The 16,826-nt window shown below is 30.9% G+C and overlaps 2 protein-coding genes and 1 long non-coding RNA gene across 4 annotated transcripts; 1 reads left to right on the top strand and 2 right to left on the bottom strand.

The window, feature by feature from the left end:
* Positions 1 to 2,583: 2,583 nt before the first annotated feature.
* LOC128155868 (protein draper-like) lies at positions 2,584 to 8,579 on the bottom strand. 2 transcript variants are annotated; one of them, XM_052817746.1, is made up of 5 exons: positions 8,073 to 8,579; positions 7,851 to 7,891; positions 7,604 to 7,744; positions 3,514 to 3,631; positions 2,584 to 3,085 (listed from the first exon to the last, which is right to left on the bottom strand). In XM_052817746.1, the coding sequence occupies exons 1-5, from the start codon at positions 8,177 to 8,179 to the stop codon at positions 2,794 to 2,796; spliced, it is 699 nt and encodes a 232-aa protein (XP_052673706.1). In that variant the 5' UTR covers positions 8,180 to 8,579; the 3' UTR covers positions 2,584 to 2,793. The 2 variants fall into 2 exon arrangements, with proteins under 2 accessions (XP_052673706.1, XP_052673714.1); XM_052817754.1 differs by having other exon boundaries at positions 2,585 to 3,085; positions 3,514 to 3,628.
* Positions 3,748 to 12,928, top strand: LOC128155899 (uncharacterized). The gene is made up of 3 exons (XR_008239658.1): positions 3,748 to 4,966; positions 7,663 to 7,775; positions 11,712 to 12,928. It is a non-coding gene; the product is annotated as an uncharacterized LOC128155899 (long non-coding RNA).
* Positions 8,798 to 16,807, bottom strand: LOC128155847 (uncharacterized). The gene is made up of 5 exons (XM_052817728.1): positions 14,092 to 16,807; positions 13,877 to 13,917; positions 13,639 to 13,779; positions 10,955 to 11,072; positions 8,798 to 10,533 (listed from the first exon to the last, which is right to left on the bottom strand). The coding sequence occupies exons 1-5, from the start codon at positions 14,298 to 14,300 to the stop codon at positions 10,242 to 10,244; spliced, it is 801 nt and encodes a 266-aa protein (XP_052673688.1). The 5' UTR covers positions 14,301 to 16,807; the 3' UTR covers positions 8,798 to 10,241.
* Positions 16,808 to 16,826: the final 19 nt, after the last annotated feature.

Below are 16,826 nucleotides of genomic sequence, written 5' to 3'. Positions count from 1 at the left end.
TGGTTTGTTCAAAACGCGTTTTTACAAGTCTTTTCGTCCAAGGTAACGTGTTCGAGTGTATGAAACTCCTGAATGCGGTGAAGCATGAATAGTGCTCTCGGCCTTATATAGGGGGTGTGTAGCGATGATCAGAACAATAGAAATCGACAACTAATATGGCGGTAGTCGGAGATAAAAGAGAAATAATGCGTATTTATGAATTCATGTCAGCTTTAATATCCCATTGGTTATAAAGAAGATTTTACCAAAGGCCTAAAGCATTAATATTTCTTTTATTAACAGTAAAAATATTTATAAAATTTCTTTAGGTGGAGTTAATCCCTAATGTTTAAAAGTAGTATATGTGGAAATAGACCAATAACACAGTATTATTGTTAAATAATAACATTTATGTAAACTTTATGAGATTTCTTTTCATGTGATTTATTAGTATGTATAGTGCCTTCAGGGGTTCAGCATCAGGGTTTACCTGCAATGCTTGTTCGTAGATATATTAGAATTAATAGTTTCAAATTATAGCATGGTGATAGGTAAGACGTAAACTGCTATCACCTATATCACACAGGTCGGAATTGAACTGTTGTGATGATATCTTTTGTAGGTCAGACTTGATCTGCTAATAACCCTTTTTTTAGATGAAGTGTAAAGAATTTTGTCGTCAATTTTATGCAAGTTTATGTAAAATAACATCCCCTTATATTGGTTAATTTCTAGTCATTTAATAAAATGACTAATTTCGCAATGCATGTATTGTCTCATCTTTTAAGCTCCTAGTCAGATCAGAAAGTATTACATATATAAAGTTCTGATCACGTTCTGGTTCTCTAAACTTATACTCTATTCAATCCTAAAAAAGATAACTATAGCTAATATAAACTTTTTATATAATATACTGAACCTTTAACTTATAATGATAATATCATAATAACGTTTTGGAACTATACAATTTCCATGTAAGAAAAGTACCGAGTAAGCATTTTTTTGTGTTTTTTTACACAACAATGATATCCATCTAACAACTAATTTCAAATATCAAATAATCATCATGTGATTTATAAAATGATTAAATTGTATGAAAGGCATGTGATTATATCGTAAATCATGTTATAAATTTTAATTTAAATTTTTTAAATAAAAATGAGGAAAACGTTCTCTATGATATTGATACGACACACTTGCGAGTTTTGCCATTTGTTTAAATCGAGAGCTGCTAACAAGGTATGAACTTTTATCAATGAACAAACATAAGAAGCTATTTTTATTTCTTTTAGTATGTAATGGGATAAGATTTACAATTAAACTCTTTGTTTTTCACTTAAAAAAGGATGTAGACAATGATTCAACACATACGTTTGGGTGTTAGCAAATCAAATCCCTTGTAATTATTACAGTGGTAGCAACGTTATTGTTGACAAACGACACGCACGATTCTGATACACGAACGATCACTCTCGATACACGGACGATCACTAACTTACTAAATCTTCACGATACACGAACAAAAACGATAAAACACGCAACCGAACGATTCTACACCATTAAACACGCAAAATCAAAATTAATTTTTAAGATTAGAATTAAGGAAACGTATTTCTTTAATTTGTATTGCTTTATGTTTGTGTGTCATTGAAAAGCGGCATGTACTTTAGTCATGCACTGTTTTGTATTTTACGAGTTAACACTTTTACACATCCATACACAAATATAATGGATTCACACACAAAATAATATTTTGTCTCCATAACAAATATTAACTTCAATCATAAGTTAAAGAAAATTACGTGTAATTGAAATGAAGATTATGCATAAACTACACGAAATTATTTACATACGATTTGACTGTTTATGTAATTTAATTCTCTTACGTACGATTTAATTATGCGTGATACAGGTAAATTTGTTACCTTGTTCCATATAATTTCGATTTTTCACATCCAATATTTTCATAATGTACAGTAAATAATTGATTTATTTCTATTTATTCTAAATTTTAAAGCGTCTAAATAAATTTTATTTCAAACAAATGTGTATACAATCTACTAGATAATAATGCGTATCGTATTCTCATTTGAAAGAAAAACGCTGGGAATAATCGTTTAGTTTAAAACGGGGAATGGGTAAGCTTAGCCGCTTTCATTCAACCTGTCGCTTTTGCTAATATGATTGAAATTATTTGTCAAGACACAATTGATGCTTGATATAGGCTGATTGTAAAATTTAGCAAAACTAACTCGACCGAACAAAGGATTAAATGAGCTATAGAAATTTAAAAAATTATTTAAGAACGAAAGAGAGAATGAATGTTAACAACTGTCAATGTTCTTATATAATAAAAAGTTTTAAATTCACATTGTTTTACAAAAACTACTTGTCTTTGCTTTAAGAATAAATCCTGGCATTCCGTAAAAAAGTTACAAAACGAAAAAACCGCACGATCACGCACGAACACGCACGGTATTAAACGCAAACCAATTTTCCTGATACACGCACGATCCCGCACGTTACACGAACGATCACCCACGTTACACGAACGATTTAACACGATTGGCTTGTCAACAATAACGTTGTTACCACTGTAATTACTTCAATATATAACAGAATTAAAAGTATTGAACTGTGTAAGTTTTTCATAAACCTCAAGACTTGGACGACACCAATATCTTTGTAAAACTTCAAGCTTAATGTGAGTAAGTTCAATTTAAAGTTTAATTATTGACAATCAAATACTGTAGAGTGTTCTTTTTGTCTCGTTATATAACTTCGAATTGAAACATCTTGATAATTGTGAACTTTTCAATCATCAAACAAATAAGTCATCATCCCATTGTGTCGCAAGTTTTGATCTTTCGTCGAGCTATATTCACCAGAAAGAAATCCATCCAATTGAACTTTAGGGAAATGAATATGGTTGTATCCATTGCTAAGTTGTCCATAAGTTGGAACCCTGTCTAAGGATCCATCGTCACTGTTTCCGCGTTTTCCTTTATACTTGTGCATTTTAGAACTTCGCTCAGGGTGGCGTATGTGATATCTCACACTTTCTGGATTTGTAATTGTTAACTTTCTTCTCCATTTCATTCTTTTTCTGTGAAATATAGTAATCGAATTATTGATGTAATTTTTAAATGAAACGGGCTAAGGTAATGATATATTAAGTCAATTGTTTTTATAAGTTACCAATTAAAAAGAATTGTAAAATGCACTGTGGAATCCATTAAATTTGTTGGGGCCAATTTTGGTGGATTATGGATGTTTTGCTTCTTCGTGAGAACATAATTTCGTAGATGCGTCGTTTTCAATTTCAATGGGAAAAAAAACCTCTTATAACAAAGATAATAGATAATAAGATGAAATATTTTCAGATGTTAATTCGTGAGGGGGGAGGGGGGGGGGCACCACAAAAATTAAGTACATCTAATTACGACATTAATATCTTTTAAATATGATGTATCTTTCAATATCAATACAAACAAAACATTTTAAATTCAAATTAATAAAAAAAAACAATTTTACCTTAGAACAATACTAATGCAGAGGCACAAAGTCAAACTTTGAATTGCTATGGAACACATTCCGATCTGCCACAATAAGTTATCTTGCTGAGAAAGCTCCAAATGTTTACCAACATCTTCTAAAAAGCATTTTCAATCGAAAACAGCGAGTTCCAAAATAGTTTTCATATTACTATATAAGATCATATCTTGACATATCAACAATGGAAACAAATGGAAAATTTACGAAATAAAAATGCTTTGTTTTTAACAATTCATACGTGAGCTAGTGCTCAAGGAAATGAGTTTAGAAGAGTAAAAAAAACCACTATCTTTCATAGCAATTTAAGTTAAGCACCACGAACTGCAATTGGATGGGTCTTTACTCTGTTTACTTGTTTCACTTCAATTGATAAAATAAATACACATACAACCCATGACTTGGGTTTATCCCTTCAACTATGTTTAAAAAAGTAGGACAACAAAATAATGCCATTAAACAAAAAATTCTTTTATTTGCTGACTACATATACAAATTATGAAATTATGCATTTTTATCAACATTATACCTGTATGTGAGGAGCATATTTCCTGTAAGTATATTAAGCATAATGTGATTAAACCTGAAAGTATCTGGACCTATTTTGTGTCATGTGATACTACTGTGATAGGCAGGAGAGTTTTCTTCTCTCATTTTCCTTTTTCAGGGGTTGATGTCAACAGACTGGTATTGTGGTAACAACGATTCTGACATCAAACCGCGAAATTCAGACCATTTTAGTTTGATGGGTCACTCGTTTCTGAACAAAAATTAATGAGTATTAATGTTTGTGTGACATGATATTAACATTATCGACTATGAAGGAGATTTACCCATACCAATTTATTACACATATAATTAGAAATTGATGCCAATTAGAATGATTTGAATTAAAACTAAAGCCATGTTAATTACATTCAAATTGTACTGCAATTTTATGTGTTGGTTTCCTGATTTGTTTGTGCATATAATGTCAACTAAGTTGTTTTTGATTTAAAATATTACTTGCGTTGGTTTTCACTGAACTCATTTATAATATTATTGCAAGTATTGGCTTAAGTCCAATTCTTTGTTACTTTGTTTTTAATCACATGCATTCAGACACAATTATTTTGTTAATTCTATTTTACGACGACGATTGCATATACCATCTTATGTTATGTTATCTTGTATTTGCTCACTTTGCGAATATTTTAGGGTTTTTTGCTTTCATTTATTTCTAAGAAAGCCTTTTTGAAATTGACACTGGGAGTTTTCAGCCTTACATTTAGTGAGGAGAGTAAGCCGACAAAACACAATATGGAGGAGAAGTACAGAGCAGGGACGTTACAACTGGGATAGACTAGCTCGGCGTCGGCTAGGGCAGCAGTCATCAACAGGTGGAAGCAGTGTTTTATGGCCTTGTATGCCAGTTAGCACGAAGATGATAGGAAAGGTGAGGATGTAATTACAAATGTACTTTGCACACTAGTGAACCAATTGCTTAAACCTACTTAGCGTCTCTTAATTAGGCAAGGGTACATATTACCATCCTTTACCAAAGTTTCCCTTTAATTATAGTCAACATAAACACTCTTTTGACGAAATGTTTTATTTTCTTTCATTTATCTCAAGGCTTAGGTAAATGCACTGATATCAAAGAACCATGTGTTTCTTCAGCAAATAAATTCTGATAAATTCAGGTTAGTTTGTTTAAGGTTGAACAATTTACTTGAATTTTGTTCAATATTCTTTGTTAACATCGAGTTATATAAACGTATATGACGGTAATTTAACTTAATATTATTGACATTTTCATTAAGCAATCAATGCTTGATAACGACCTGATTCATACGTTGCGATTCAGCACAAACAGCGACCCCTATATGGAACTAGTAGTCGGTAAAAATGCGAACTTATGCAGCACTTAATGAAAAAATTTAAATCACAATTTTTTTATTTTGTATAAAAATCAGAAGTTTATTATCCCAGTCTCAAAACCAAACAAATTTTGTATACAGGGAAATATTTGCACCCATTTAATTTTCATCCCTTTCGCACTCGTTGTCTTTAAACAAAACTGTGTCTGGGCGAATTCAAGATGAGGCAAACCTATTTGCAAGTGTAGAAGGGCAAAAATTACAATGAGCGAAAACAACCTTGCACACAGTAGTTCTGTATTTGACAAAGAACATTATATATATGTTAAATGTATTGGTTTCTTTAAGTTTGAACCTTTTTAAACCTATATCAATGATTTTGCAAACACATGTCTCACAAAATTCTTTGAAGGATCAAATGTATATAACATTTGAATTGAGCTATAGAGGAATTCTTTTGTTATTTTTTATTGTACATATTTCTTAACTTTTTAAATTTGCATTTTGAACCTATCAAATTGCTTTTGCAATTTTATTATTAATCTTCATTAGTTGGCTGAAATAGCTTTCTCACAATAAATGGTATATTTCTGCATGTTTTGGCCTAGATATTCTTAAGGACCTAAAAAAAGTTTTAGATATTTTGATAGGTTTGTTCAAAGGAATAAAATACCATTTAAGGGGCATCCCGGTCGTTGGGTCAAATTTTGCAAAAAAGACAAAAAAAAAGACAAAAAATTCGGAAACTGAATTCTCTCACAATAGCCTACATTTATATTTTTGATGAGAAAGTTCTGGATAACTCAGTGGGTTAAAACACTGGCTATGTCATACATGATGTATTTTGTGCCTTGGTTCGATCCCATCTAGGGGCATACTTTTTTCTTTTTTAAAATCATTGGTTTGTATAAACACTTTTTTATTTTCTTTCTTTATACCGGATTGTATACATGTATTTTGAATTTTACTCCGATTTTCTTCCTTAAATGCACGTTTCCTTTCCAAATTGAATACATTTATGACAAAGTATGCACTGAGTTGAGAGCACTCAACCGTAGCTACACCTTGGAGTAGGCACGCTTTTTTTAAGACAAGAATCATTCACACTGTGTTACTCAAAACAGGTGACTCGTAATAAATCATGCCCAGAAAAGTTGAAGCTGTAGGGCTACATTTCAGTATCGACACAATTTCTTAAATTTCATTTTTTAAATAATTTGAATTTCTAACACCAATGAAATTTCCCGAAATTAAATGTATCATCTCATATGAAATTAGTTGTAAAAGGACGTATGTACACTAACAGGATTAGCAACTTCTTTACCACCATGTTTTCATTTTCTTCCTAAAATATCATGCACGTTTTGAAATAAAATCGCAAATATTAAATTTTCCGTTTTCCTCCTACATTAAGGACCACATCGCGTAAAACATCCGTAGCAAAGAGAGACAATAAAATAAGAACTTACGTGTTAATCGTTGTGAAATAAATAAGTTCATTTTTTTTAAATCTTGCAAAACATTGCTTTCAAATGAATGTGTTCTTGCTGATACGTACATTTTGATTTATCATGTTCAAAACTGAATGAGATATAAGGATATATGGTCAATCAATACCAGATTTTACCGTCGTTGTGGACACGGCGTGTGTTTTAATCGCATCATCGTTATTATGATCATGGCTATACGGGAATAAAGAAAAAATAATCCTTGATTTTTAAAGGAAATTGTCTTAATGTTTCAATAGAATATGAGAAAAAAGATGCATAAAACGATCTTTGAAATCGCGTTATGCAAGACTTTCGATACTTGCTAATACATGTATTTCCCTGTTTGTAAATAAATGCAAAAAAGTACATGTATCGTATTATAGAAAGTAAACTGAAAATAAAATATAAAGATAATGAAGTAAAAAAAAAAAAGGCATCCAAAACTCATATTGCACGGACAACGACTGAGAATTTTTTTAAATCACTATACATTATGAGAACTAAAACCAAAGAGTTTACTGGGTATGGCTTGAATGTGAACGGAAATCGATATGCTATTGAATTCGTAAAGACAGAAAGCTATGTCGTCTCCTTAGGTCAATTTAATTGTTAAATACATTTGATCCTTTAAACAGGGAAATATACTATACCACCTAAATAATAAAAAAAGTAAAAAAAAAAATATTGCAAAACTTATGGAATAGAATTATGATTAGATCTTACCACATGTGAAGTTTGATACACAGCCAACAAACTGATTACAAGTCTCGTTTTCTGAACAGTTACACACTTTTCTACACCTTGGTCCGAAGAAATTTGGTGGGCAGGGAGTACTGCAGTTTTCGGCATAGAATCCAATGCATTCTTTTTACATACGCAAAAAAGGAACTTTCAAGTAAGATTATATGCTTATAATTGATAGTGATTTTGAAAATTCGAACACAATATATATAAATTATTTTAGATATACCTGAACATGTTCCATTTATTTCTCGATAGTCAGGGCAGCATCTTTAAAACAGTAGAAATATATTCAATCTTTGCATTTTATTTTGAATACAATCTTTGAAGAAACATGCGCGTTTTAGAGAAAAGGTTAAATTAAAAAATCAAAGTATCCTTGATTTCCTCTACATACGAGTTTGTTATAGATACAAAGAATTAACCAAGAGATGCTAGCTAACTAACTTACTTGTTCTCTTCGCACTTTTTGGTTTTGGATAATTCAATGGATGTCATCAACAGAATTAAGCAAGAAAATGTGTACAGAGGATACAGGCGCATCATATCCATCAACATTGGAATATGTCCGTGTATATGTATAGTGTAGACTTGTTTTTGAAAGCGTCATTAAGATTAAATATACATCGAAAGTTTCACCAAAAGGAAACTATTTTTATGCGGAAAAGATAGGATTGGAATTATTAGAATATTATATAGTTGTGTTTATCTTTGCCTGTTACATTCTCATAATGCAAGTTAATTGAGGTTTTCGAAGCTCAAGGGAAAGTTTTAAAAATTAAAAATTCACTCATTGCCTTTGTTCCTTATCTCCAATATGATTACGTGAGTGTACAGCATCGTTGAACCAATATGTAGTGGCTTTAAATTAATTGCATGAAACACAATTTTTTAAAGGATATATTGACAACTATGTGCTTGTTTCTAACTCCAGGTCAATATCAGGGTTGTTTTCTTATCACGGTTATTATCAAGTTATACTGCATTCTTTAACTTTGCTCTAGTTATGTAATTTTTTCCAGGGCAACAGATATTTGTGATAATCAACTGACTATAAACTTATCCTAATTTCAAAAAATACTTTTAATATATGGTATATGATTATATAATGTTTTCTACACATTATTGTGTTTTGAATGTACAAGTTACTGTACATTTTAACTCTGTTATGTTACACATTTTGTTCATGTTTTATAGATAATCAAGTTATAATTCTAAACTGTATCTATAAATATTTTTTGCAAAAATTAATCGTAAAACTGGTAGACTTTGCATTTGTCGGTTTGTAACATCCATGTGCGCTATTTCAGAGAATTGAGATACAACTGTAGAAAGTACTGATGAATAAAAATGCAAATGTGACAGGTTAATTATCAAACACAACCATACTACAAAATGTGCATTGTAAGAGGGAATATAGGATATAGAAACTGTTAATTTTAATCTTACCTGAGTAATGCGTGAGTTATATAAGTTACCTTTATACTCAGATAAGCACATCAATGCAGTAACATGGTTGGTTTGAGAACTATTTCATGACATGGCTTATTAACACGATTACCAATTGTTAAATTGTTCAAGTCTATCTCAAAAATCTAAATAAAAAATCCGGAAAAAAGAAAATTGAAAATATTCATGATTCAAAAGAGCATTATTGAAAAACGAGTGAATTTTAAGAAAGAAAATTTATAAAAGAAGAGTTTACTTATGCATGATTAAAAGACGTTGATTTGTCACTCTGTGTTGTTCAACACTCATTGAACAAGCATTCTGAGATTACTGCATATGCAATACATGTTCACTACCAGTTTTGCATAGTGCCTTTTTCCCCGAAATATGCTATGTAGCAGCCCCTTTCTCCAAATAATTGCTATTCAGTATATTTCCGTCACGAATGGTTGACTATATAATTTGATATCATCTTTTTTATAGCCAGATTAACCCCACGGTAAGTTTATTATGTTGTAGATTGTCCCCTTTTTTCTACTGCAGCCATGTTTAATATTGTTTTTATTACATTGATGACTCATTTATTAAGGCTCATAATTTTGCTTAATGTGAACGGGATGCAAAATTCTAGTAAATTTGTTAGAAAACTTAGGATTGCTTGTTAACAGAGAAAAATCGGTTTTAATATCATCTTAAGAAATTCATTTTTTAGTAATATTATAGACTCTGTCTGTTTCAAGGTAATTCTATCAGATGAAAAAGTTGAGAAAATTATTTCTTATTGTAACTTACTTTTAAACAAAAAAAATGTTTTATTAGGGAAGTTGCGTCACACTTTTCTTTTAGTATGTAAAATGGATTAGATGTATCATTTAACTCTTAATTTTACACTCAAAAAAGGATGTAGACAATGATTCAAAGCATAAGTTTGGATGCTAGCTAATCAAATCTCTTTTAATAAGTAGATATTTTAATATATAACATGAGTAAAAGAAAAATGACACTGTGTCAGTTTAAGACTAACCCTAAGACTAAGACAACACCAATTACGTTGTAAAATTAATATGAATAAGTTTGATTTGAAGTTTAAAAATTGACAATCAAATATTGTTTTAAAACTGCACAGCGTTTTCTATGTTTCGTTATGTAACTTCTAATTGAAGTAAACGTTTCAATCATCAAACAAATAAGTCATCATCCCATTGTGTCGCAAGTTTTGGTCTTTCATCGAGCTATATTCATCAGAAAAAAGTCCATCCAAGTGAACTTTAGGGAAATAAATATGGTTGTATCCATTACGAAGTTGTCCATAAGTTGGAACCCCGTCTAAGGGCCCTTCGTCGTCGTTTTCGCACTTTCTTTTATATTTGGGCATTTTAGAACTTCGCTCAAGGTGGCGTATGTGATCTCTTACACTTCCTGGATTTGTAATTCTTGGTTTTTTTCTCCATTTCATTCTTTTCCTGTGAAATAGAATAATCGAATTTTATTGTGCATGTAATTTATAAATGAAACTAGGTCAATGGTTTTTTTTAAGTTACCAATTAAGTAGAAATGTAAAAAGTACTATGGAATTCATTAAATTCATTGGGACCAATTTTGGTGGATTATGGATGTTTTGCTTCATCGTGAGAACATACTTTCGTAGATGCGTCGGTTTTCAATTTCAGTAAAAGCGATAATACTTTCTAAAAAACATTTCTATATGTAATTTTGTGGGGGAGGTCTAACTACGAATACCACAACAATTGAGAAAACATCCATTCTAATGACTCCACAGTACATGTAATTACGACTTTAATTTCTTTTAAATATGATATATGTTTTAATATCAATACAAACAGAACAATTTAGATACAAATTAAATTACAAAAAACATTTTACCTTAGTACAATACTAATGCAGAGGCACAAAGTCAAACTTTGAATAGCTAGGGAACATATTCCGATCTGCCACAATAAGTTACCTTGCTGAGAACGTACCAAATGTTGACCAACATCTTCTAAAAAGCATTTTCAATCGAAAACATCGAGTTCCAAAATAGTATATATTACTATATGAGATCATTTCTTGACAAATTAACAAAACAAACAGATGGAAAATTTACGAAATAAAAATGTTTTGTTTTTGACAATTCATACCTAACTAAGTGCTTAAGGAAGTAAGTTTAGAAAAGTAATGACCACTATCTTTCATAGCACTTTAAGTTAAGCACCGCGAACCGCATTTTAATAATGGGTTCTTAAGTTATATTTTGTATTAAATCATTCTTAAATATCAAACAGTCTTTATTATGTTTACTTGTTTCACTTCAATTGATTAAATAAATACACATACAACTCGTGACTTGGGTTTATCCCTTCAACTATTTTTAAAATATGTAGGACAACAAAATAATGCCATTAAACAAAAAATTCTTTTATTTGCAGACTACATATACAAATTATGAAACTATGCATTTTAATGAACATCATACCTGTATGTGAGGAGCATATTTCCCTTTTCCCTTTTGTATATTAAGCAAATTGTATATTAAGCAAATTGTGATTTAACCCGAAAGTATATTGACCTATTTTGTGTCATGTCATACTACTCTGATAGGCAGGAGAGTTTTTAACTTTGATTTCATTTTCCTTTTCAGAGGTTGACGTAAACACATTGATTTTTCTGCAACAACGAATCTGAAAAACCACGAAATTCGGACCATAGAACAACTATGTGTTGCTTCAGTTTGATGAGTCACTCGTTGTTGAACGAAAATTAGTGAGGATGTTGTGTGACATGATGTTAACATTATCGACTATGAAGAATGTTGAGTGGACCATACCCATTTATTACTCATAAAATTAGAAATTGATGCCAATTAGAGTGATTTAAATTAAAACTAAAGCCAAATTAATTACATACACATTTTACTGCAATTTTATGTGTTGGTTTCCTGATTTGCTTGTGCATATAATGTCAACTTAAGTTGTTTTAAATCTAAAATATTACTTTCGTCGGTTTTAATTGAACTCATTTATAATACTAAGGCAATTATTGACTTAAGTCAAATTCTTTGTTACTTTGTTTAAAATCACATACATTCAGACACGATTATTTTGTTAATTCTATTTTACGACGATTGCATATACCGATGTTATTGTTTGTGATTGTTTAAAAATTGGCAAATGATTGAGGAATTTTGGCTTTTATTTAAATCTAAGAATGCCTTTTTGAAATTGACTCTGAGAGTTTTTAGCCTTGCATGTAATGAAGAGAGTAGGCGACCAAAACAACCTGGAGGAGAAGTACAGAACAGAAACGGTTACAACTGAGATAGACTAGCTCGGCATCGGCTAGAGCAGCAGTCATAGACAGGTGGAAGCAGTGTTTTAAGGCCTTGTGTGCAAGTTAGCACGAAGATGATAGGAAAGGTGAAAATGTAATTAGTTACATATTAGTGTACAAATTGTTTTTAACTTCTTAGTGTCTCTTATCTAGGCAAGGGTACATACTTGCCACCCTTTACCAGAATTAGTTTCCCTTTAATTATATTAAACAAAATATACTTACTTTTGACGAAATTAAATACTTTCTCTCATTTAACAAAAGGTTTAGGTAAATGCAGTGATATCAAAGAATCATGTTTCTTCAGCAAAACCAATCCTGATAAAATCAGGTTATTTTGTTTCCGATTAAACAGTTTACTAGTGTTTATGTTCAATTTTCTTTGTTATCATTTTTTGATCCAAGTATATAAACGTATATGACAGTAAGTTCACTTAATATTATTGACATTATCATTCAACAATCAATGATTGAAAACGACCTAATGCATGCGTTGACTAAAGCACAATGAGCGACCCTGTATGGAACCAGTAGTCGGTAAAAAAAAACAAACCAAAAATATGCTTATTAATGAAAATTTCTTCGTTGAAATATCGAATGTTAATGAGTAATCTATTAAAACTTATGCTTTCTCAATTTATATCATTTAAAACCGCTTGTTCATAAATTTAATAAATGAATCAATGACTAGAATAAGATAACCACGTTTTTAGACGATATGGCATTGCGAACTTATGCAACACTTAATGAAAATATATAAATCACTTTTTTTATATTGTATTAAAATCAGAACTTTATTATCAAAATACTTTATTACCAAAACCAAACGAATTTTGTATATTTGCTCCCGTTTAATTTTTGTCCCTTTCGCCGTCATTGTCAGCGGGCAATTTCAATGTTTTAAATTATCTCCCTTTAAACACAACTGTGTCTTGGCGAATTCAAGATGGGGGAAACTATTTGCAAGTGTATAAGGTCAAAAAATAACATGGAGCGAAATAAGCCTTGCACACATTAGTTTATCTGCATTTGACAAAGAAAACATAATATATATGTTGAATATATTGGTTTCTTAAAGTTTGAACGTTTTTAAACCTATATCAATGATTTTGCAAACATATATCTCAAAAAATTCTGTAAATTCTGAAAGGAAAGCATACCATACAACTTTACTACTAACAAAATAAACAGATATAACAAATATTATGAACAGAAATAGTATCATTATCAGATCTTACCACATGTGAAGTTTGATACACAGCCAACAAACTGATTACAAGTCTCATTTTCTGAACAGTTGCATACTCCTTTACATTTTGGTCCATAGAAATTTGATGGGCAAGGAGTATTGCAGTTTTCACCATAAAATCCAATGCATTCTTTCAACAATTGCAAAATATAAGACGTTAAAAAAGATGGTAAGCTTATAATGGATACTGAGTTTAAAAACAGTATTTCTGATTTTTTTTATTATACCTGTACATGTTCCATTTATTTCTCGAAAGTCAGGACAGCATCTTCAAAAGAGTAAAAATATATTTAATCTTTGCATTTTTTTTTCTAAATACAATATTTGAAGAAACAGTTGCTTTTTAGGGAAAGGAATATATTACAAACTGAAAGTCTCCATGGTTTCCTTTACATACTAGTTTGCTATAGATACAAAGAAATAACTAACAAATGTTACTTACTTGTGATTCTCTCCGCATTCTTGGGTTCTGGATAATTTAATGGATATTATCAACAGAAGAACGCAAGAAAATGTATACAGTGGATTCAGGAGCATCATATTCATCACCATATAAATGTGCCCGTTTTTATGTTCGTGTGAATAGTATACACTTGTTTCGAAAGAGTTATGATTAAATATATATAACATATCTATGGAGTATTTCACCATAAGGAAACGATTGATTTTAATGCGGAAAAGATAGGATTTGAAACATTAAAATTTTGATAATTCTGTATATCTTTGCTTGTCACACTCTTATAATGCAATTGAGGTGTTCTGAGCTTAAAGGAAAGGTTTATTAAAACAAATCAGACATTGCCTTGAACCTAAATTTTCAATATCATTACGTAAGTGTGCAATATTTCAGAATCACTATGTAATGACACTATATCAATTACTTGAAAGAAATACAATTTAAAAGAGTGAATTGACCGCTCTCTCACTACCCTATGTCTGTAAGAAAATAGTTTCCTATCTTTGTTTAGACTTTAATCTTCGCTGTAAGACTAGCGATGCACCTTTTTCCCGGCAACATTAATTTGTTTTGTTTAAAGTGACACGAAAACAAAAAAGGAGTATTCCTCTTTCATTATGACAACGGAAAAAACTAGAAATATTTGAAATTACATTATACGGAAGGTTTCAAGCATAAAAGATAAACACATATCAGTTTACAAATCGTTCAAACATTTAGAAAATGCACAAGTAATCAATCCAAGTTGTTTTGGACTTTGATTTGAGTGTCACGTGATTGCGATTGCTGTCTTTAAAAAGTTAGAGCTATTTTTTGAGAGATTGACACTGAGAAAAGAATTAACATTTGAAGTTGTCCGATGTATGGCATTTTGATAAAAATATAGTTCTTGAAGTTTGACTGACAAACCGCTGGTTTATGATAGCCACGCTGTATTATGTACATATTCCTGCGCTTGCAGGGCTATGAAAATGAAGAGAAACTCAATATCTATGTATTGGCCCAACGCTTGATACTATATTTTCTCTTTTGATTTTTATCTATATACTTTTTAACACCGTACGTTTTTTGAAAATTCATCTTTTCATATGATATATAAAATGCATGGAGATCTTGTCAAATTCGCTAGCTGGTAAATCATTAGATTCAAATCTGGAAGAGCGTATGTCTGAGTTATATTTAGGTTACAACATCATATTAACACACATTCACACTTGTGAACATACCTATTCGTATTTATAAGTTTACAAAATTAAGAGTAGTGTGTATAACTAATGAATAATAGGTAAGAAAATTGAAAATGTAGGGTTGAAAAAAGCACGATTTTAAGGACATTTATTTTGCCACTTCGGTATGTTGTTTCAACGAGATCTGAGAGTACCTCGTAAGCAATGCGTGTCGGTCCCCTCAAATTTAAACAGTTGTCGTTTAGGTGAGGAACAGATCTGGAGAAAATTCGATAAAAGTTTTGTTTAAAGGATAAACCCAATCTGTAATGCACAGCATGTGGTTAAAAAGAAATTTCTTAAAAAAGCTTGTTTCTGGTTAAAACTGGTGGGGTTTACTTGTCTATGAAATGTAAATCTGCTATTGATGATACTCCAGCTTTAATGAATTTGTGTTGATATTCCAAAATTAATTTGTCCTCGGTATAATGAACTTCATATTTCAGAAAATTTAAACCATAGCAAGTCTTGCCAGTATATTTCCATTTCCTCATATCCGTCTCGGGAATAGTTATCTCAATGATAATAAACTAACTAGTATCACCATAGCCAGTAGATAGGTATATTTATAAAGTACATGGTCACTGTCTTGAAATAAAGCTATATTCAGGGGAGGATGGGAAACGTAACATAAGACGAAATTTACCAAGCTCTCTTCACGTTTTTTACCCTCGCCGAAATATCGCTCATACTTCAAGACAACTGTCGTGTATTCTGGTTATCCTGCAACATGTTTTCGACACATTTCGGTGCATATATGCAGTTGAAACCATGACGCTCTCGCATAAACGAAATATAACGTCACATTGCATTTGAACGTTGTACAAATGCACGGGGCTGTATTGGGGCACTGACCGAATATAGCTTTAGTTTAGTTTAGTGGGTTACCTTCATTTGGTCCATGCAAAAGTAGTTGCAGGGTAAAATATACAGAATAAAATTCCTTACAAACCAAAGATCGTACGTTAAACTGATTAACATACACATCTTTACAAATAAGGAAACGTTTAAGTAATATACACGCCGTACAGTTTTAATTATTAAAGTTTAATAAACTGGACTGCATTTTACAAAAGAACTTACGACAAAGTCGTAAATATTTACAGTCTCGTAACATGATCTTTAGAAAACAAAATTGACATAAAACCACTTGTTTGAAAAAATATATCAATTTCCAAAATTATATTTTCCAGGCATAAGAATAAATCATTGATTAGTTGGTGATTAATTAACATTTATTAATTTGGTCGTAAGTCGTAAGTTCTTTTGTAAAACGCAGCCCTGATCTGGATTTTAAAAAGGTTATCCTGGGAAGACGGTATTCCTGTGATCGAATTAATATTTTATGCTAAATATATGTAAGTCTATATAGACTTAAATGAAATTAAGGAAATGTAGAGTAAAATTGAAGATATTTTCATAGTACGTCAACCCCAAATCCACTCCCCAACTTTTCTCATAAGAGCTTGAATATCTATGTGTGTGTGTGTGAGA

Source organism: Crassostrea angulata, chromosome 1 (genome assembly GCF_025612915.1).
Source record: "Crassostrea angulata isolate pt1a10 chromosome 1, ASM2561291v2, whole genome shotgun sequence".
Classification (NCBI taxonomy): domain Eukaryota; kingdom Metazoa; phylum Mollusca; class Bivalvia; order Ostreida; family Ostreidae; genus Magallana; species Magallana angulata.
Note: the sequence above shows the minus strand (reverse complement) of the source record. Positions and strands in the feature narration are given on the sequence as shown.

Coding starts and splice junctions, on each gene's coding strand:
- LOC128155868 (XM_052817746.1), bottom strand. CDS start 8,179: ATGTTGATGGATATGATGCGCCTGTATCCTCTGTACACATTTTCTTGC. Junction 7,892..8,072: donor AAAAAGTGCGAAGAGAACAA/GTAAGTTAGTTA, acceptor ACTGTTTTAAAG/ATGCTGCCCTGACTATCGAG. Junction 3,632..7,603: donor TGTATCAAACTTCACATGTG/GTAAGATCTAAT, acceptor AATGCTTTTTAG/AAGATGTTGGTAAACATTTG.
- LOC128155847 (XM_052817728.1), bottom strand. CDS start 14,300: ATGGTGAAATACTCCATAGATATGTTATATATATTTAATCATAACTCT. Junction 13,780..13,876: donor AATAAATGGAACATGTACAG/GTATAATAAAAA, acceptor AATTGTTGAAAG/AATGCATTGGATTTTATGGT. Junction 11,073..13,638: donor TGTATCAAACTTCACATGTG/GTAAGATCTGAT, acceptor AATGCTTTTTAG/AAGATGTTGGTCAACATTTG.